At 50.9% G+C, this 21,190-nt stretch overlaps 3 protein-coding genes across 3 annotated transcripts; all 3 read left to right on the forward strand.

Moving 5' to 3' along the window:
- Positions 1-522: 522 nt before the first annotated feature.
- Positions 523-6,761, forward strand: LOC141371638 (complement C3-like). Its single transcript, XM_073887765.1, has 8 exons — positions 523-564; positions 3,997-4,204; positions 4,666-4,840; positions 5,032-5,102; positions 5,199-5,287; positions 5,370-5,452; positions 5,688-5,775; positions 6,497-6,761. The coding sequence occupies exons 2-8, from the start codon at positions 4,127-4,129 to the stop codon at positions 6,612-6,614; spliced, it is 702 nt and encodes a 233-aa protein (XP_073743866.1). The 5' UTR covers positions 523-564; positions 3,997-4,126; the 3' UTR covers positions 6,615-6,761.
- On the forward strand, positions 6,748-12,397 carry LOC112816575 (complement C3-like). Its single transcript, XM_073887667.1, has 7 exons — positions 6,748-6,823; positions 7,089-7,204; positions 7,868-8,011; positions 8,097-8,300; positions 9,024-9,185; positions 9,463-9,592; positions 10,751-12,397. Exons 1-7 carry the CDS (start codon positions 6,748-6,750, stop codon positions 10,837-10,839), a joined length of 921 nt encoding a protein of 306 aa, XP_073743768.1. The 3' UTR covers positions 10,840-12,397.
- Positions 11,084-20,971, forward strand: LOC112816505 (putative protein C3P1). The gene is made up of 11 exons (XM_073887668.1): positions 11,084-11,089; positions 13,042-13,109; positions 13,363-13,451; positions 13,556-13,695; positions 14,053-14,124; positions 14,966-15,017; positions 15,195-15,281; positions 16,935-17,010; positions 17,440-17,608; positions 20,483-20,578; positions 20,741-20,971. Exons 1-11 carry the CDS (start codon positions 11,084-11,086, stop codon positions 20,969-20,971), a joined length of 1,086 nt encoding a protein of 361 aa, XP_073743769.1.
- The last annotated feature ends 219 nt before the right edge of the window (positions 20,972-21,190 follow it).

Consider the following 21,190-nt stretch of genomic DNA (forward strand, 5'->3'; position numbering starts at 1 on the left):
TCATGGAATTATTCACCCTTTGTATTGTTGCTACCTTTGGATTTCAAATCAGAGTAACAAAGGACCTACCCAGACTGATTCTGTTAAAACAGAAAAATAATGTCACTTATCTTTTCAAAATTCTCCAGTGGTTCTCCTCTTACTTAGATTCAAATCCACAGCTATGAGGCCTCCTACATGATCTGATCCTTGAATATTAATCTCAAATTATCTCCCACTCTCTCTGTTTCACCCACTTCGTTCTAGGGACACTAACCTCCTTACTATTTCTTAACTACTCCATGCACATTCCTACTTCAGGGCCTTTGTATTTGCTGCTCCATCTGCTAGAACAATTTTCCCAGATAGCCACATGGCTCCTTTCTTCAGTTCACCTTTTCGGAGAGGCCACAAGATAGTACCCTGTCACTCTGTCCCCTGAACCTGCTTTATTTCTCACCACCTGACATATACTAGTTATTTGGTTTTTGCTTTTCTCCCCCTACTAGAATGTCAGCTCCATGGGGAGAAGACTGTTGTGTGCTCAACTACATCCCCAGCACCTACAAGAGTATGTGGCACGAGGTAGATATCCAAATATCTGACAAATGAAAGAAAGAGTGGGTAAATTAATGCATCGAAATGAGATTCTCTGTGGCCTAAGAAGAAGGATTTCAAGACCCTTTTCTTACTCCTCCCCAAATCACCATGCTCCACCTCCCTTCCAGGTCTTTGCATGGGCTGTTCCCTCCCCCTGAAACAAAACCATCTTGCTCTCTCCCACCCCTAATCCTTGCCCTGGATTACCCATACTTTCCTAAGACTTTCAGGTCTCAGCCTAAATACCGCTTCCTCCAGGATGCCTTCTTTGACTCCCCAGCCTGGATGGGTTAGGAGGTTTCTCTGGGCCCTCATAGCTGCTTACTTTGGGGTAGTTTTCCCTGATCAGGCTGTCAGTTCTGTTGGAGCGCATATCACACCGCTTTCAGACCCAATAATCACCCCCAAACGTGACTGCTGAATTCTTCTCCCTCCTCCCATAGCAAGCAACAAGCTTCCCCTGAAAATTCTCACTGCGCACCAGACCTCCTTGGACCAGGAGGGGAGGCGCGTGATGGATGCCCTTAGGGACCAGCAAGGGCAGTTCCTGAAGCCTTGGGGAAAACAAGTGCGTGATCAGACGCCCTCAGGGACCAAGAAATGACCGGAGGAGCCTGGGCTCAGACAGCAAGTGACCAAGCAGGGCACATCCTGGCGGTTTCGTCCACGTGCACGCCAAGACGCAAGAAACTTCACCTTTCTGAGCTCCGGTTTCCTCACCTGTACAATGGAAGGGTTGCTGACGAGAAAGTCCCTACTAAGTGCCGGGGCTTAGGTGTTTCGTATATGACAGCCATTCACTGAAATCTTGCTGTGGGTATGACTCCTAACCTCCTGGATCCCGTCCGGCCTTTCCCGGGAAGCTTTGGGCTGGAAGCCGGGAGGAGGAGGGAGCGAAAACAGAGCCGACACATCCCTGCAAAGCCGTCCCTCCTGCCCTGGCTTGCTTGCTGCAAACCCGAGGTCCCAGGGAGGGGAAGGCGGGCGGGATCTGAGCGGCAGTAGCAGCTGCTCTGGGCGTGCGGCCAACGTCCCCTCCCTCCACCACCCGCATTCCTGTGGGAGGAGGCCGAGCGCTCCTCAGTCTGGCTGGAGGCTCGCTGGCGCCCTCTCGCGGCCAAGTGCGAAAGGCGGAACTTGACCATTAACTGGTGTAGGGGACCTGGGGGGATCCCACAGGTGGTCTGCGACCCCCTGCTCCTCCTCCCTCTCAAACACAGGTTCACTTAACTTGCTGTGTGATCTTAGGCAAGTCCCTTAACCTCCTTGTGTCTCAGTTTCCTAGCTGCACAGTTTCGGGCAGTACGCTTTACCTTCTAGGGCCTAGGCTTTTCCATTGGCGACGTGGGTCGGTGGGTCATTAGAGCCCTGAGAGGGTGAATCCAGGTGAAGGCAGCTACAGTAAACAGCCCCTCCCCAGGGGGAGGGGTTTCTGTCCTGTTCCCTTCTGTGCCCCCAGCACCTACAACAAAGCCAGACATGCAGCTGGTGCTCAAACTTATTTTATATATTAGTTATTGAACATATGCTTATTCTTCATTTAGGGGAGCTGAGGCTGGGGTGGGGAGGAGGAGACAGATGTACGAGATGTGAGCTCCTGTCACTCCTTCACCCAGCCCCCGTTTTCGCCTCCATCCATTTGTTCATCGGATGATGAAGCTATATCACCTTGTTTTCAAAGTGTGACCTACCTCCTCTGTTTTTCCCTTCCTGGGCCCACCCCCAAGACAAAACTGAAACTCAAAGAAGCTGCAGGCTTGAGCAGGTTTCAAAAGCCCCAGATGTGCTTACCTGACCAGGATTCCCACTGGGGAGACAGAGAGACACTGGCATGGCGAGAGGGGGCCCAGACTGGACAGAAGGTGGGAGGGACTGAGAACCCCTGCCATCCCACACTTTTGGACAATGCCTTGTTCTGGACACCTGGAAGCTCCTGGGACAGAGAGGGGGATGTGGACTCCTGGTGTGGGGACAAAGATGTGAAGGGGGGAGCCCACCCCCAGCTAAGGGAGGGCTGAACAGCACCAGCGGAGCACCCCACAGAGCAGGGGGACAGAGTTGAAACATCAAAGACGGCACCGATGTTCTAGAACCTTCCAAATTAGGTCTCATCTGCTTCCCTGATCTAGCTCTTAATTTGATTCTGTTGATTCTTTGCTTCACAAGAGATTGTTGGACTCAACATGGACTCAAGAGCATCACCCGGAGCCTCACGGCTCCCTGCCTGACCCAGGGCAAGTTGCCTTCACTCAGCAGGCCTGTTTCCTTATCGATACAATAGGTGGGAACTCTTACTTCAGCATAAATGTGGGACATTTATGGTTCTTCTGTCAATGCACAAAGAGCGGGTAGAACAGCATCTGGCAAACAGTAGGTGCTCAGTAAATGCCTGAGGAATGAATGACTAGATCCCACCTTCCCCTTTTGTTTCTAACACACTTGGTTTTCCAGCTCTCTACAAAGGTAGAGTCTGGAAAGAGGGCACAGTTTGATCCTAATTAACAAGAGGCTGTGAGGTTTAAGGAGGAAATGCACCTTAAGCCCTTAGCAAGTCCTCCTTAAATGTCCACTCCACAGGGGCAGGGATTTCGTCTATTGTGGTCACTGCTGTGTTCCCAGCATGCTAAGGAGGGCTGGGCTCATAGCCAATACTTAATGAATCTTTGTGGGATAAATGTATATTATCATTGTTTCGGGGAGATCTGGGTCTTTCCAATAAGCAAGACTCTCCAAGCTAGCAGTATTGGCTTCACTGAAAAAAGAAAAAGAAGAAGAAGAACCAGATAAACTTGTCTTCAACCCGTCTGCTTCTAAGAGGCAGACGCCACAAAGTTGGTCCAACATCTTTAAAGGGCATATTAAACAGGCAGTGAAAATTATTTCAGGACAGAGAAAGCCTTCTTCCAGGAATGCCTCAAGCATGATGTGTTTTTGTCCCTGGTTTCATATGTATAATTTGCCTTCTGGAAAAGGAGCCCAGAGAGCTTGGCCTCCAAGGGCGGACTGGAATACTTCCTAGTGCAGCTGTCCCCAGCCTCCCGTGGAGGATGGGCTGAGAAGGGAGGAGCAGCCCCCTCTTCCCCCATTGGATTTATGGGGATTCCCTCCCCACTTCTGTTTAGATATTAACTCAGCCGCGGCAGGCCAAGGCAAACAGAGCAGACAAGAGAACGGGCGTCTGTGGCCTGTGGTTGCACATCAGCCCCCTACCGCCATGGATGTGCCCTGGCTCGTGGGGTTGATTCTACTCCTCTTGGAGACACCTCTTGCCCATGCTGAGCCACTGTGAGTCTGGGAAATGGAGGGCACTCAGCTGCTGCCTGCGTGATTCCCTGCATGTGAGCCTGCCTCTCTGCTGCGGCTTCCCCCACTTGAGTTCCCCTCCCCCGCCATGCTCCTGTGTTTGTCTACTGGCAGGTACGTCCTGGTGACCCCCTGAGCCCTGCGGGTTGGCAGCCCTGAGACCATCCATGTACAGGCTCACTCAGACTCTCAGCAGTCCCTCAAAGGGACCCTCGAAGTGAACCTTACCATACGGGACTTCCCCATGAAGAAGGCAGTGATGGCTAAGAGCCACCTCATTCTCTCAGAAGAAAACGACTTTATGGAACAGGCCTCCATGACGGTAGGTGACAGGCCAGGAAGGGTGGCCACAGAGGGAGGCTCTGGGTCAGCAGCAAGGATGGAGAGGGGCAGACTCTAGAGGGACTTCCCACGAGGGACACTGGAGAATAGATGCAGGGTTTGAATATACTTACTCCTCCTCTTATGTCCCGTCCTGTTAGAAATCCAAAGTCCTCTGAGTCTGGGCTCCAACAAGGGCAGTGACTAGCCCAGATGATGTCTCTGTGAGAATTAATAAAAGGCGCCCTCTGCTGGTGGCTTGGGAAGCTGACCGTGGACTGGATTGCATTCCCACTTTGGCCGGATGTCCTTGTGCAGGAGGAACCTGCAAGGCAACCTTGCTCCCAACCACAGAGCCAGAGGGCCCCCACTCAATTGTTTCTCCCAAGATCTGGCTCAGGGCTTTGTTCCCAGGGATGGTGACCTCAGCAGCGCCTGAGGAGTGTGGGATTCTCTCCCCAGGTTCCCGAGAGCCTGATATACCCCCCACAACCAGGGCAGCAGTATGTCATCATCCGGGCAACCTGGGCACCCATCTCAACCACTTCATTCATGGAGAAGATAGTGCCGGTGGCTCCCCATGCTGGCTACATCTTCATCCAGACAGACAAGCCTATCTACACCCCTGAGCAATTGGGTACAGCCCCCAGGCACTTGGCCTAGGGCAGATGCTGACTCTCATTCCCAGTCTCCCCCAGTGCCTGTCATATTCCACCTCCCAAGGTCACCCTCTGTCCAAAGACCCCTATATCCTAATACCCAAGATCCTAACGACTACCTCCCTCTTCAGGTTCTATCCAGAACTCAGAGTCTTCCCTCTCCCTCCAGTTCAATACCAGGTGTTTGTTGTGGACCACAAGATGGATCCTGTGACCAGGATATTCACTCTGGACATCAAGGTGGCCTCTCCTGATGGGAGGGTGGATCCCAGACACTGAGGTTATATCATGTGCTGAAGGCCTGGGGCATGAAACACCCACCCCCTGTCCCCACAGAACCCGGAGGGGATCACTGTGATCAGCCGGAATCTGCTAGCCAAGGATGGTTTCTTCACAAGATCCTTTGAACTCCCACAGATTGTCAGGTGCCCTGCTGGGAGCCCTGTGGATGGAGGGATGGAGGCTCTCCTTCTCAGTTTCCATCTCTCCAAATTCTCTGTGTCTCAGTTTTGGGACCTGGAGCATCGAAGCCAGTTACCAAAGTGCAGCCAAGCAGAAGTTCAAGGCAGCCTTTGATGTCAGGGATTATGGTGAGCAGGGTGTGATGGGCAGGGCAAGGTGGGACATGCAAGGAACAGAGCTGAAGTGGAAAAGAGGTCTCGTGGTGCACCTACTGTGTGCTAGATCCTAAGCTGGGTGCTGGTGAACAGGAATATGTGTTCCAATCCTTGGGGGTTGCAAGAGTCACTGAGGAAAGACTGAACAGGGAGGGGATGGGGGGGACAGCAAAATACTGAGGGTGCCCACTGCCTTTACTCCACCCAGTGCTCCCATCATTTGAGGTCCAGCTGAAGCCAAACAAGACTTTCTTCTACCTCAACGATGAGGCTCTGGGTGTGGACATCGAGGCTTGGTGAGTCCCCTTCTCCCCAGCCTGGCCAGAGGACCAGGAATGCCAAGAACCTGAATAGTTAGAGAAGCAGGCCACTTCTGTGGCACTTAAGGTAGGATAGAGGTACTCTTTGCCACCCATGAGATATCCTTAGCCACCTACATTGTTTTATGAGGTTGTCCAGACCATGTCTGCCATGTGTAGATAGTACAGACCATCCCTTCAGGTCTCTGGGGTTGTATAGGACACCTCACCCACCTAATGAAGTCATGCCATGTCCCATGCCTCGGACCATCTCTGAAGGTCCACAAGGTAGCACAGGCACATTTGCCATCTTACGAAATTGTCCAGACCATCTCCACAGCACTATGATGTTGTACAGACCATTTGTCCACCTAAGGTTGTAAGGGCTATATCTGCCACTTCCCAACACTATGCAGACCATTCCTATGCATGCCGCCTAGGCTGCCTGATGAGGTTTATGGGCTACCTCCACCATCTTGTGAGGTTGCACAGGCTATATCTGCAACCCAACACGAAGCTTTATGGGACACATTTATCACTTCCCAGGGTTGTGTAGGTCAGCAATGAAACCATCTAAGTTTCCAGGGGTCACTCTGCCCCTCCCAGAGATTTACCACCATCCCTGCAGCCTCATGAGGTCATACAGGACATCTCTGCAACCACACGAAGTTGTGTGGGTGCTTCAGAGCCAGTGGAATGACCCTCCACCCACCCCCAGGTATGTTTTCAAAGAGCCAGTGGATGGACATGCTCTGGCCATCTTCGGGGTGAAGTTGCATTCCCACCGGATGCCCATCCAGAGTTCCCTGCAGAGAGTGGAGGTGACTGAGTCTTGACCTCTCCCCCCACCAATTTCCCCCCCTATCAACCCTCCTCTTCTCCCCAAGAAACCATCTCCTCTTCTCTCTCTCACCCTGAGAGCAGATCTCTGAAGGTCTGGGCCACGTCTCCCTCCAGAAGGACACACTGATGTCCACATTCCAAGGCCCAGAAGAGGACTTCACTGGGGCCTCAATATTTATCAACGTCACCGTGTTCTCTTCAGGTGCCACCCTCACCCAAGCTCCTGGCTGAGGTCAGGACAGTGTTCTTACCCAACCTAGACATTCCACCCATGTGACCACGGGCCACCTCCCAGCCCATTTCCTCATCAGAGAAATGCGAAAATGCCAGAAAGGCTGGAAGGAGCTGAGATTGTGTTACTGTCTTTCCTTGTCTTCACCAAGACAGGCTTCCCATACGAGCAGCCCTGCCACTCCCCCAAGAAACTGGACCTCCTCCACAGACCTCACAGTCCCCTGTCTCTCCAGGGGGTGAGATGGTCCAGGCTGAGACCTCTGGGGTGAAGATCGTCCGGAGGACATACAGCATCAAGTTCATCAGGACACCCCAGTATTTCAAGCCTGGGATGCCCTTCCACGTTAAGGTCAGAGTCTGACTTCATTCCACCCAGGGTCTTGGGGCTCCCTTCCCCTAATAGGCCCCTCTCAGGAGACAAAAACCCACACTGGACTCACCTGTCCCCCACAACTTATCTGTTAGAGAAATGAATCCATCATGCCTCCCAGACCAGTCCCAAGTCTCTCTCAAATCTCAACCCGGGTCCCCCCAAAGCACTGTGACGACTCCATAATTTCTCTATGGGGGGCTTAGTGGTCACAGTCAAGCTAGAAGGTGGTGCTCAGGGGGTTATCTTGAGGCTACTTTTGCACAGCAAACATGCTGTTTTTATATGCATTCATTTTGGGTGACTTTGAGATGTCTGATGGACATTAAGAAAACTAGAAACATCCTTTGGTGCCAGTCCTACTAAAGATTTCCCCAAGCCCTCCACATCTCTCCACTCCAATTCCCTCCACCTCCACCCACCAGCACACCAACACCCAGGACCATCACATATGATTGCACACTGCAAAACTTGAGGGGGTGCCATTCATAAAGACTCTAACATGAATGGTGTCCCCAGTGTTGTTCAGTGGACAACCCATACAGCTATACAAGGCAGTCCTGTCCAGATCAGATTCCCAGTACCCACTTCTCATGCCAGGCCACCACCAGGCCTATCATCTCACACCTGATTCTACCTCAGGTCTTCGTCTCAAATCCTGATGGGTCCCCAGCCTCTAGAGTCCTTGTCCGATGCCAAGACAAACGAGACCGCACGTCAGCCAATGGAGTGGCCATTTTGACCATCAACACAAATGCAAAAAATCGGGAGAAGCTCCCTATCCTGGTACCAACCTAATGGGGCAGGGATAGTGGAGCTGTGTGAGCTAGAAGAGCTGAAAGTTTACTTGCCCATCACTCTCCCCAGGTAGAATACTGATGAGCCTCTTCGGCCAGAAGAGCGGGCTTCAGCCACTATGACAGCTTGGCCTTACTCGACTCAGGGTGGGTCAGGGAACGTCTTGCACATTGAGGTGAAGACAGTCACAAAGGTTGGCAGCAGCATCTACCTGAACCTTGTCACAGGACATCAGAATTCTGAAGCCGAGAAATGGATCACTCACTTCACCATCCTGGTGAGTGGCTAGGACTAAAACCTAAGCCAAAGAATTATTTCCCTGGAACATCCCTGGCTAGCTGGTTTGGAGAAACTGAACAGTGGTGTGAAGGTGGGAACCATCTGGGGTGGCCTCAGACTAAGGGGCTGAAGCAAAGGAACTGTGGGTCTCCCTTGTGAGCTGAGATGGCCTCAAGAAAAGGTTGACCTTACCCTTCTCATTCTTGTCCTCCCTTGTCTCCAAGGTCCTGAGTAAGGGCCGGATTGTGCATGCCAAACATCAGTCAAAAAGTGACCACACCATAACCACTATTGATGTGACTTCAGAAATGCTGCCCTCCTGCATCCTGGCTTTTTATTTACTGCCTGGGGGAACAGGTCAGGATCCTGAACTGGTGGCCGACTCCGTGTGGGTTGGTGTGAATGACAAATGCATGGGGACGGTGAGCCAAATTCCTTGAAGTTGCACATTACCATCATAAAACTTGCATGGGCAGATAGTCTGTCCAAGTTGAAGGGCTCCAAGTCTGGGGGCAGGGTGGGGAAGAGGAATGTGCCCTTAAAAGCTCACCCTGGGGCATAGAGAATATGCAGGTAAATGTGTGGAGTTGGGATTGGCCTGGTGAAGTTCCTGGATGCTCCATCAGAGCTATAAGGAGCACAAACTTGAAAGTAGACTTGGATAAGTCCCTTGGTAGCATATGAGCCCCTTTTCCTGACATTTCTGTTTTTCCTGGCTCAGCTGAAGGTTGGTTTGAAGAAAGAAAGACCCTTCCAGACTTTGAGGCTCAACAGCCAGGTGGAAGTGAAGGTGACAGGTGATGAAGAGGCCACAGTGGGGTTGGTGGCCGTGGACAAGGCTGTCTATGTCTTAAACAGCAAACACAAGCTCACACAGAAGAAGGTGAGAATATGTGGGCTTTGGGGCAGGAGGTTGCCTGGATATAATAATAATAATAATAACTGGGGCCTCGGCTTCTTCAGCTGTAAAATGGGCAACATTGATGGTTGCAAGGATTCAAGGAGCTAACGCACAGCTAGAGATTGGAAGGTACTAAGAGCTCAGTAAATGGGAGGTGGTGTGAGAATTATTATTTGAGCCAGCTATTTCAGTGCACCATTTCTCCTTCCCTGAAAAGGTCATACAAGCTCCAAAGCCAGGTTCCTATCTTAACCCCCAGGTCTGGGATGTGGTGGAAGAAGATGACATTGGCTGTACGGCAGGCAGTGGGAAAGACGGACTTGCTGTGTTCAAGGATGCTGGATTGGACCTGAAGATGAGCACGGGGATGCACACCCCAGCAAGCTCAGGTACAGGAAGGGACGTGCTGGGGGTAGGGTGGGTGGGCAGTGTTGTCTAGTGGTTAAGAACATGAGGTTTGGTGGGCGCCTGGGTGGCTCAGTTGGTTGAGCGACTGCCTTCGGCTCAGGTCATGATACTGGAGTCCCTGGATCGAGTCCCGCATCAGGCTCCCTGCTCGGCAGGGAGTCTGCTTCGCCCTCTGACCCTCCCCCCTCTCATGTGCTCTCTCTCTCTCTCTCAAATAAATAAATAAAATCTTAAAAAAAAAAAAAGAACATGAGGTTTGGTGTCAGACAGGCTAAAATCTAGGACCCTCCTACTTACCCTGAGTCAGTTACATTTCCTCTCTGAGGCTCCATTTCTCTGTCCATAAAATGGGGATAATAATAGAAGTGACTCACTACCTCTTAGTTAAGATACAGGTTTGGCCATGGGTGTCAGAGATACAAACAGTAGCTTAAACAAGGGAGAAGTTTATTTCTTGCTCAGTAACAGTTCTGATGTCATTCTGGGACTCAAACTCCTTCTAGCTTGTTGTTCTGCTATATTCCAAGACGGCATCTCATCAGGACCTCATGCCAGGCAAGAGTATGAAGGGAAGTGGGAAGGGGAGACACTTTCTCAAATCTCATTTGCCAGAACTCAGTCATGTAGCCCTACCTAGTTGCAAGGGAGGCTGGGAAATGTAGTCTTCATTCCGAGTGATATGCAAAAGAGGGAGGTTTAGTTGCCCGGGATGAAGGGGGAAGTGGATACTAGGCACAACTAGGAGTGTCTTCTCTCAGCTACAAATAATGACAACAATAACAGTTTCTATTTACTACGAGCTGGACGCTGTACTAAGTACTTTTATATGCATGATCTCATTGCTAGAACTATGATTGTACCAATTTACATAGCTGGAGAAATTAATGCCCAGAGAGTTTAAGTGACTCCCTGAAGATTGCACAGATTTTTTTTTTGATGTAGTGTTCCATGATTCATTGTTTGTGCATAATGAAGATGGCACAGATTTTTAAGTGGTGAATCATGAATATGAGGAGGCTGCGGGATTAAATGCAATGATGCTTAGAAAGCACTGGGCATTCTGTAAACACCTAATAAATATCAAGGATGTTGATAATGATCTTGACAGTGGCCCTCTCATTCTTCTCTCTGACCCTCAGACTGGCAGTGTCCTCAGAGCCCCCCTGCCAGTCGTCACCGCCGCTCCTTGAAATGGCTGGAGACCAAAAGGAATGCAGGTCAGAGCTAAAGCTGGACATGTCCCTCCTGGCTCCCTAAACTACTGTATTCATCAGAGCTTAGAAGAGAAAACTGAAACCACTCCATGTACTTCAAGCAGAGAGGGAGGGATGTGGTGATGGGAGTCCGGTGCTTTCAAAATCGTTAGATGGTCTGTAGGAGTGGACATCAAAAGGCTGCTTGCTGGGACTCAAGATCCACTGCAGTTTTGCAATGTGTGAAATCTCGGGAAACTTCTGCCAATATCTCTTGCGATGCTGGTGGGTAGATAACAAAGTGCAGAAACAGTGCCTATTACAAAAACACACAGAGTTCACCTGTGACCGGGGTTCACCTGTCAGCTACCACTGCCACAGGAAAAATGGCTTCCACTTCTTCCACCCTCCAAATCTTACACAAGAGTGTCTCTGTGGCAGAATCTTATCCCATCTAGAACCCTAGCAGCAAGAGAGTCTGGGAAATGCAGCTTCTAGATGTCTAGACTTTGTGATACAAGAGTGAATGTAGACAAAAGGAGAGATGGATGCTGGGTACCAGTGGATAATAGCAAACCTACCATCCCCAAGGCCAGGGTGTGGACCAGAGTAAGATGTGAGCCTGGAGTTCAGGGAAGATGGGAGGCAGCACTGAGTGGTGTTGGAAGCATGGGTTCTACGAATCTTAGATTTTTCAGTCTCTTTGAACAGTGCTAATGACTTTGTGGATCTAAATAAAGAGAAAGTAAGTGAAACCTAATAGAAATTGAGACAAAACCTTAACTCTAATTTTCGTATTAAAGAAAATTATGCTAACCCCCTGGGAAAAGTTTATAATATAAGCCGTTGTTTTGTTTATGGTAATGATAAGTTGTATCATTTAACTATAATTTATGTCAGTGGTAAACAATAAGATTTTTAAATTGCTATATATTTTAAGTTATTTATTTATTTATTTTAAAGAGAGAGAGAGTGTGTGTGAGCAGGGGGAGGAGCAGAGGGAGAGGGAGAGGAAGAGACTCTCAAGCAGACTCCATGCTGAGTGCTCAGTCTTACGACCCTGAGATCATGACCTGAGCTGAAACCAGGAGTCAGACGCTTAACCAACTCAGCCCCCCAGGTGCCCCTGAATTGCTATATTTTTATCTTTAAGTGTATGCCTTCAGTTTGCTAACTTAGAAGCATTCAACTTGACATTATGCTTTACAACAAGTTTTATGTTTTGATTTTTTAAAAACACATGATGAAAATCAGAAGTTGAAATGATGGGGCGCCTGGGTGGCTCCATCAGTTAAGCATCTGCCTTCGGCTCAGGTCATGATCCTAGAGTCCTGGGGTCGAGTCCCATGTCGGGCTCCTTGCTCAGTGGGGAGTCTGCTTCTCCCTCTCCCTCTGCTCCTCCCCCTGCTTGTGTGCACTCTCTCTCTCAAATAAATAAAATCTTTAAAAAAAAAAAGAAGTTGAAATGGTATCTCTAATATGAAAACATGGCATTACCAATCCCTGCCAAGGAGGGAGGGGAGGAGGAGGAGGAAAAAGAGAAGCAGCAGCATGGATTCTAGTCCCAGCTCTGCCCCTTGGGAGCTGTGTGACCACGGGCCAGTGAATTAACCTCTCTGTTGTTTAGCTTCCTCAGCAGAACCCGCCACATGGGTTCAATGTGAGGCTTCAGGAGGAAGATACAGGTAAAGTGCTAGGACCAACAACTGCCAGAGTTATGGATACAGAGAGACCAGGTGTATGTGGCATTGAGGTAGATGGGTCCCAGCTTCCTCCGGTCCCGCTCAGCACCCCCTCAGTCACTCTAACTCTGGCCCACGGTGAACAAGTTCAAGACAGAGCTAGAGCAAAAGTGCTGTGAGGCTGGGCTCCGAGAGAGCCCGGTGGGGCTGTCGTGTGAAGAGAGGACCCGGCATGTCCGCCAGGGACCAACCTGTTTTGCTGCTTTCCTGAGCTGTTGCCGTCTGTCTGAGGCCCTGACTCAGGACGCCCGGGAGGAGCAGCTGCTTTTGGGGACATGTAAGGAGGCCATGGCAGGAGGCGGCGGCAGTGGGGGGGGCGGTTGGGGCTTGCCCAAAGGGTGCGAAGTGCCATGGGACAAGCCAAGGGGAGATATGGGCCACAACGGGATGGGGTGGGAGGACCATGGGAGAGATGTGAAGGGACACTGCCCCACATCCTCTCCCTGAAGCGGATGAAGATGAGGACTTGGAATTGACATCTTCCTGGAGGACCAGCCTATCCGAACCTTGTTCCCTGAGAGTTGGCTCTGGATGAAGTTTAAACTGCCGAAAAGTACATCAGGGTAGGACCACAGCCCCCACAGCAGCATCTGGTCCCTGGCCCTCCCAGGCATCAGTGGATGTCAATCATAGCCAGTGCCCCCACTGGTGACACTGAGCTCTCGGTATAGTCAGTATAACCGCCCTGGAGGGGCATACAAATCCCAGTGGTTCCCCCAAAAGGACGACCCTCTAGCGACCCACTAACCCCTGGACAGTGACCCCCAGTGCAGAGGCTCTGAGCACAAACTCACTAATGCCCCCCTTCCCCGCCAGAGACATCTCCCACTACAGCACTCTTGTGAATGTGCCAGATTCCATCACCACATGGCAGCTGGTGGCTGTCAGCCTCAAGCCTGGACAAGGTGACCCCACAAGCCCAGGGCTGAGGAGTTGGGAGAATGGTGGTCCTGCCCAGCCCTGGGACAGCTGGCCTCTGCTTAATGCCAACATACTCCCCTGGCTCTAGGGCTCTGCATCTCAGACCCCTTTGAGCTGACAGTTAAGAAATCATTCTTTGTGGATCTCAAGTTGCCCTCCTCCGTGGTCAGGAATGAGCAGGTCCAGATCCAAGCTGTGCTGTACAATTTCAGGATGGAGCAGGTCAAGGTGAAGCCTGAGCCCTCCCCTCCTCTCAAACCATCCATCGGTGTGTGTTATAAAGGGGTTGGAGCGGGCCAGTGAAGTGGTTGCTCTTTTAAAAAGCTTCTGGGGTATTTTCTCACTTAAGATGTACAATAATCCCAGCAGATGGCTGCTATCGTGGTTTTTGGTGTAGAAGTGAGGAAATTGAGGCACAAAGAGGTGAAGGGGCTTTCCTGAGGTCACACAACACGTAAGTGTCAGGCAAAGTCTTTGCTCTCAACCACTATGCTGTGCTGTCACTTACTTGGGATTTTCAGGGTGGGGAGAGGGAGGGAATTGTGACTAGGGTCCTAGACCACCCAACTGCCCACCTTGCCCCAGGTCCGTGTGGAGTTCCCCCACAAGGAGGCGCTGTGCAGCGCATCCAAGCCAGAAGCCCCTTCCCGCCGGGGGGTGGTCATGCCCCCCACCTCCTCCAAGATGGTGCCCTTTGTGCTTCTCCCACTTGAGATAGGCAAAGTGGATGTGGAGGTCAGGATTAGAACAACTGAGGTTGAGGACCACATAAGGAAGACCCTTCTGGTCAAGGTAATGGGTGCCCCCACCTTCTGTTACTGGTGCAGACAGAGGGCTTCCCCGGGGCTCCCAGGGTGTGATCACAGGATGGACGGGTATGCCTGGGATCGACAAACAGGTCTCTCAGATGGGAGTGAGGTGCAAGAGAATGGATTTGAAAGTTCAGTCACAGAGCTCCCCCTATGGGACTTTGTTGTCAGGGTGGGTTCAAGCCTCGTCTCTGCTGTGTGGCCTTGGACAAGTTACTTAACTTTTCTGAGCCTTTGTTTCCTTATTTGCAAGGTGTGACCATCATCACACCCAGACCTGTGAATAATAATCAGAGACCTGTGAAAATTATATCTCATGTTGGTTGTGCACAACCCATTAATAATACTTTATTTACTTCTCTTATTTACTTGATTTATTTACTTAATAAACACATGTTCAGCACTTATGATGGAAACACTTTAAGAACAGTAACTCATTGAGCCATCAGAACAACCATATGAAGTAGGAGCCTTTTATGGCCGAGAAAACGGAGGCACAGAGAGGTTAAGTAATTTGCCCAAGGTCACACAGCTAGAACAGAGAAGACTTGGGATTTGAACCCAGATACTTGGGATCCAGAGTCTGTGCTCTTTATAGTTAACCAATACCTCCCCCTACTGTCATTGTGATTGTCATTATTAGTATTATTGCTGTTGTTTTTAACTTGCTTCATCATTACATCTCACAGGCGGGAGGGCAGATACAGCAAATATCCCATAGCATCCTCCTGAACCCCCAAGGTTTGTGGGGTCTGCGGGGAGCATGTGGGATCCTAGGGCCACATCAGGATGGAGGGAGGAGCTGAAATGAGGGGGTCCAGCCAGGTGGGCAGTCTGAGCTCCTCCCGGCTCTGCACACCCTGACCTCCCCAGCCTCAGAATCTGCTTGTCACAGAGGGTTGTGCCTGCTCAACCTAGGTCAAACCCAGATGGAAGTGGTGCCAAAACAGAACTTTTTGAACATGGTGCCCAATACAGAGGCAGAAGTGTTTGTCAGTGTCCAAGGTGCTTAGAACAGAGATGACTCCTGGGGGGAGGGATTGGGAGACTGGGGAGCTGGCTCCTCCCACACCTGCCTGGGCACAGGGGCGGGAGGGGCTGGGGTGCCCATGTGGGCTGATCAGAAAGCCATGATGGATTAGGCCATTCCCGAGATGATTCTGCTCATCTGATAGGTGACATCCTTGGCGAGACAATCCTGGGCACCCTGACACCTGGAGAAAAATGGCAGCTGCTGAGGGTCCCGACTGGTTGCCCTGAGCAGACGCTGAGCAAATTGGCACCTGTGATCATCCTGAGCTGCTATTTGGATGCTGCTGGCCAGTGAGGCAAGGTTGGAGCGGAACTCAGGGAGCAGGTGATACAGAACATCGTCAGAGGTAAGAGGGGTTCCCTCCTGGGACCTCAATGAGGGTTTCCGGGACTCTCTGGAAGGGTGGCTGGGGTACCGTCAGGGTTGGGTGTGGCCCCCAGGGGACTCTCCCCGACAACATTCATACCCTGACTCATCTCCCAGGTTACAACCTGGTACCATGTCCCCCAGGTGCTCCTTCATCTGGACCCCTCTCCCAGACTACAGTCTGACAACAGACACCCTGGTTTACCCCCAAAGCAGCAGCACTCAGGTTTTGTTATATTCACACACTGTCCTAGGTTACACCCAGTCAGTGACATGCCTTGGGTTATACCCCTAGAGAACCCCCAAGCAGAAAACTCCAGAATAATCCCAGGTGGTGGCCTCCCCATTACCCCTTTCCAGGTTATATCCGCACCTCCCAGGTAACAACCAGAGATGCACACTCCCGGTTATACCCAGACAGAGACCCTCCAGTTAATCTGGGCACTGACCCCTCTTCCCGATTACACTCAGACACCAACTCTCCATCCAGGTGCTCTCAACAACAACCCTCAGGTAACACCTCGACACTATCACCCCCAAAGTTACTCCCAAACAGTAAGCTCCCAGGCAACCTTCAGGTAATACTTAAGTAGCAACACTTAGAATATACCTGAGGGGACGCCTGGGTGGCTCAGTCGTTAAGCGTCTGCCTTCGGCTCAGGTCATGATCGCAGGGTCCTGGGATCGAGTCCCACATCGGGCTCCCTGCTCGGCGGGAGGCCTGCTTCTCCCTCTGACCCTCTCCCCTGCTTGTGTTCCTGCTCTCGCTGTCTCTCTCTCTGTCAAATAAGTAAAATCTTAAAAAAAAAAAAAAAAAAAAGAATACACCTGAGAGGTATGCCTCCGAGATTACACCCAGGAGTAGCCTCCCCTAAACTGCACAGACACAGTGATACCCCTAATTTATAGCCAAGAAACAACCGTCAAGGAAACTCCCAGGTAGTGGCCCCCAGAGTACCCCTTTCCTGGGTTCCACCTTCCACAATCCCTCTGAGCAGAAATTCCCAGTCACACCCTTTGATTTCCCAGGTTACTCCCAGATGACATTGGACACTGGCTCCCACAGTCACACCTGGGCCCTGCGGCCACCTCCTGATACACCTAGACAAGTTCCCTCCTACAGTTAGACCTAGATTTGATGCACCCCCAAGTCACACCCACATCTTACCCCCAGATTATGCCTGATAACTGACTCCCCTTCATAGCCACACCCAAATGCCAAATCAACCCTGAAAATTCTCCTCCACCCATTTCCCCAGGTTACACCCACATGCTGACCCACCGGAGTGCACATGGCACCTACCACATCAGCAACGGACACCCGGGAAGCACCTGGTAAGGATGGGGATGTTGGCAGTCCTGCCACAACCACCCTGAATGAAGCCCAAGGGCCAGCCTGGGGCTTAATGACCCTAGGAACACCCGTGCAGCAGGGGCTTGGGGCAGGCAGCTTCTGGGCCAGAAGTATTGCTACTTGGGTTTTACCTGAGGGTTACCTGGGAGTTTAGGGTTTGGGGGTAACTTTGGGGGTGATAGTGTCTGGGGGTTACACAGGGGTTATTGCTGAGAGCACCTGAATAGAGAGCTTCTGTCTGAATGTCGGAGAGAGGGGTTAGTGTCCATGCTGCTAGATCTGGAGAGCAGCAAATGAAGGGTCAGTCTGGAACAGCAGGTGTAGACTCCCCCTAGTGTAGAAGCCCCTGTCTTTGAATCCCCTTGGCTGCTATTCCCAGTCATCACCCACCCCATCTCCCCCCCTGACAGGCTCACGAGCTACGTGTTCCCGGTCTTTGCCCTGGCCTACTCTATCATGACAACCAGCACGTTTGATCTGCATTCTCTCTGTGCCACTGCCAACTGGATCATCACCAAGAGGCAGGCAGAGGATGGGCACTTCTTGGAGAATGGCCCTGTGATCATGGCATCAATGCGGGTGCCCACTACCCTCCCCGCTCCTGGGCTGTTCAAATCCAGGGCTCTACGCACTGATGGGGTGAATCTCGGGCCCCTGACCTGTTTGCAGGTAAAATGAGAACAGGCAAAAGCCAGGGCCCGGCACCCAGCATCACATCCCTCTGCTCTGGACCTCCCTGGACTCTGTTACAATGTCAGAGAGGCTGGGCACATCTGGGACCCCGTGATGTGCCCACTTCACTTTGAGTGTCTCCAGTCCTGGCTCTCCTTCCTCTGGGCTGAGTCTTTTCAACCTCCCAGCCAACACAGCCATCCCTACCAAATACTCCTCCACATCTACCTCCAGAAATAGCTTTCAAACAGTCTGGGATGTCTCTCCCCTGTTCAAACACCTTCCGTAGCTCACAGGTGTCTATGATGGTATCTCTCTATTATATCCCTCCTTTCTGTATCTCCCCACAAGCCTTACCCCTCACTACTCCCTGATCACAGATCCCTCCAACTCACTGTGCCTTTGCTGCTCTTTCCGCATGGAACAGCCACGCCCCCATCACTTTTTCTTTTCCTTGGCTGGCCAAATTGTGTTTTCTCTTTAGATTTAACCTCCTCCAGGGGCCTCCCCTGAATACCAGCCCTGTATCTCTATTATTGCACCCATGACAGTAGGGATGCCATTCAGTCATTCAACAGACATCTGTCCAGCAACTGCTGTGTACCAGGCCTTGTACTAGACAGAAGGGAAGCATAGCAGTAAGCAAGACATTTACACATTTACCCCTGCCTTGTAGTACTCACAAGCTGGGGTGTGGGAGGAAGATGGAAGTTAGCCAAATGGTTATAACTAGTGATTGTTTAAATCAAAACTGTGCTAAGTTCCATGGGAAAGAAATACCAGGAGAGAGTATTTAATAGGGGCCATGCCTGGTCAGGGAACCTGCAAAAGGAAGGGACAACAAAGCAGCAACCTAAAGAAGGAATAGAGTTGGTGGGGAAAGAATGGGAAAGAGAGCTCCAGGCAAAGGGAGCAGCACATGCAAAGGCCCTGAGGCTCTGGCATGTTTGAGGAAAAGGAAGAGACCAGAGCCCAAAGATGGGAAAGGGGGTAGTCCATCCTGAGGCCTGAGAGGGTAGGAGAGATGCCAGGCCCTGAAACCTGCAGGGCCTTGGTGGCTTCAATGAGGACTTGAAATAGCCTGTTCAAGGTTTGCTTTCCCTGCACTGTGAGTCCTTCCAGTGGGGGGAAGCACGTCTGATTCATCATAGTTGGCCAATACTTGCTGAATAAAACTCTGGGTGAATGCATGAACCCAGAAAAGACAGATTGCAACCCCAGATAAAGAGAGCAGTTAGGGAGTTGGGAAGCCTGTGTGAGCAGGAGCCAGATGCTGTACAGAGAGGTGGTACAGAGAGGGGTTACAAACAGGTTTCACAGGCTCACAGAAAGGAGTTTCTTTCTACCAACAAACACTTACCAGGCATCTACAATGTGCCAGGCACTGCTTTAAGCACTGAGGACCCTGGGCAAACAAAATAGACAAAAATAAAAATCTCTTCTCTCATGGGTGGACACTCTCATGGAGGAAGGACAGGCGATGAGCACGAGAGAGACCTAAGTGATGTGGCATGCATGGCAGAAGTGACATGGGGAAAGATGCAGGGAAGGGGGAATCAAGGTGATGGGGTGTTATTTTGGAGGCTTCGTGAAGAGATGACGTTTGTACAGACCTGAGGAGGTGAGGGAGCAAGTCATGTGGATAATCAGGGAAAGAGTGTTCCAAGCAGAGGAAACAACATGTGCAAAGGCCCTGAGACTGGAAGTGCCCAGTATGTTTGAGGAACAGTGAGGAGGCTGGAACAGAGTGAGCAACCCTGGAGGAGAGGGTGAGGAGGAGAGCTGAGGGAGGGAGTGGGACAGATGGTGCAGGGCCTCTGGCGCTGCAGGGAGAACTTGAGCTTTTCCTCTGAGTGAGATGGGAGCCATGGAGGGTTTTGAACCCAGGAGGGATACAACTTGATTCAAGAGTTCACAAGCTTCATTGGCCACCATGGGAAGAAGAGATGGTGGGGTGGGAATTAATTCCTTGGGGCTCTTGTAAAAAGTACCACAAACTGGATGGCTCAAAACAACAGAAATGTATTTATTTTATCACAGTTCTGGAAGCTAGTAGTCCCAGATCAAGGTGTCAGCAGGGCCATGTTCCTTCTGAAGGCCCTGGGGGGGGAGTCCTTTCTTGTCTCTTCTAGCTCGATGGCCTCTGGGCAGTCCTTGGCATTCCTTGACTTCTAGCTGCTCCACTCCAACCTCTGTCCCCATCCTCATTTGCCCTCCTTCCTTCTGTGGGTCTTCTTATGGTCTTCTTTTAGGACACTAGTCACTGGATGGGGTCCACTCTAATCAGTATGACCTCCTATTAATTTAACTAATTACATCTGCAAAGACCCTATTTCCAAGTAAGATCAATTCTGAGGTTCTGAGTGGACATGAATTTTTTTTGGGGGGGACACTATTCAACCCAGTACAAAGGCTGAAGGTGGAATTGGAAGACTAAAGAGGAACTTAAACCCTAAATCAGTCATTTACCAGCAATGAGGTGACCACTTCTCTGACCACAACTTTCCTCATCAGGAAAATGGAGTTGCTGAAAGAATGCTTTGAGATAGTGTAGAGTGTAACACATCACCCTCCATGGCTGTTGGCTTAGGTTGGTAATGCTGACCCCACACAGGCAAATCTTGAGGTGATTCCTTCTCCTCCTCTCTCTCCCCATCCTGCTTTCAGCATCCTCCAGCCCACAGCCGAGCACGTGGGAGCTTTTCAAGGGCACACAGGAGAGGTTGGGAAAAGTCTCTCCAAGACACTAGGGGGATCATGGGTGTGATCCTGCATCCACAGGGTGGCTACCGAGGCTCTGAAGCAGACATATCCCTCACAGCTCTTGTCCTGATTGCCCTGGATGAGGGGAGGTACGTGTGCAGCCAGGAGATACCGGTAAGTCTCCAAGAGGAGGGCAGGCTCTGCAGAGCCCTCTAGATCCTCTGCCCACAGAAGTTCCCCCATCGTCATGTCCCTCCCCATGCATCCCTCTCTTCTAACTCCTAGACCCCTTTCCTCTAATTGCCCCCCTCTAGTTTGCTCTCTCTGACTTTCTAGAATTTGCCTGCCAGCATGGAGCAAGCCCGTAGCTTTCTGGAGGAACGCCTTCCCAAAATTAATACAACCTTTGCCATAGCCATAGTCTCCTATGCTCTGGCCCTCACCAACAGCCCCCGAGCCCATGACCGCCTGGACGGCTTTGCCAGCCATGATGAGTGTGGGCCACTTATTTGTGTTAACTCTGTGTTTACCACAGTCATGGGGGGCACGGGGAGGGGGATTGTATGATTTCAAATTCAGCAATGTGTGACTCATCACCTTAGCGTTTATTGAGCATCTATGGTGTGCCAACTCTTGAGCTCAGACTCTGAAAAACCAAGGTCAACAACACTGATATGGTCCTTGCTCTCAAAGGTCCCACCATCCCTGGGGGAAGCAGGCAAAAAACAAACAGATCAACTACAAATTGAGACAAGCACTGAGATGATAACATAGAAGATGGGTGGG

The sequence above is a fragment of the Callorhinus ursinus genome, unplaced genomic scaffold (assembly GCF_003265705.2).
Source record: "Callorhinus ursinus isolate GAN/ISIS: 27379988/994484 unplaced genomic scaffold, GSC_fseal_2.0 scaffold82, whole genome shotgun sequence".
NCBI classification, from domain to species: domain Eukaryota; kingdom Metazoa; phylum Chordata; class Mammalia; order Carnivora; family Otariidae; genus Callorhinus; species Callorhinus ursinus.

Bases quoted from the DNA above. Each gene is read 5' to 3' on its own strand.
- LOC112816575 (XM_073887667.1), top strand. From the start codon at position 6,748: ATGTCCACATTCCAAGGCCCAGAAGAGGACTTCACTGGGGCCTCAATA. The intron at 7,205-7,867 runs GTCAGAGTCTGA...ATTCTACCTCAG, and splicing joins GGATGCCCTTCCACGTTAAG to GTCTTCGTCTCAAATCCTGA. The intron at 9,593-10,750 runs GTACAGGAAGGG...TCTGACCCTCAG, and splicing joins GCACACCCCAGCAAGCTCAG to ACTGGCAGTGTCCTCAGAGC.
- LOC141371638 (XM_073887765.1), top strand. From the start codon at position 4,127: ATGAAGAAGGCAGTGATGGCTAAGAGCCACCTCATTCTCTCAGAAGAA. The intron at 4,841-5,031 runs GTACAGCCCCCA...CTCTCCCTCCAG, and splicing joins CTACACCCCTGAGCAATTGG to TTCAATACCAGGTGTTTGTT. The intron at 5,288-5,369 runs GTGCCCTGCTGG...TCTGTGTCTCAG, and splicing joins GAACTCCCACAGATTGTCAG to TTTTGGGACCTGGAGCATCG.
- LOC112816505 (XM_073887668.1), top strand. The intron at 13,696-14,052 runs GTGAAGCCTGAG...ACCTTGCCCCAG, and splicing joins TCAGGATGGAGCAGGTCAAG to GTCCGTGTGGAGTTCCCCCA. The intron at 17,011-17,439 runs GTAAGGATGGGG...CCCCCCTGACAG, and splicing joins GGACACCCGGGAAGCACCTG to GCTCACGAGCTACGTGTTCC.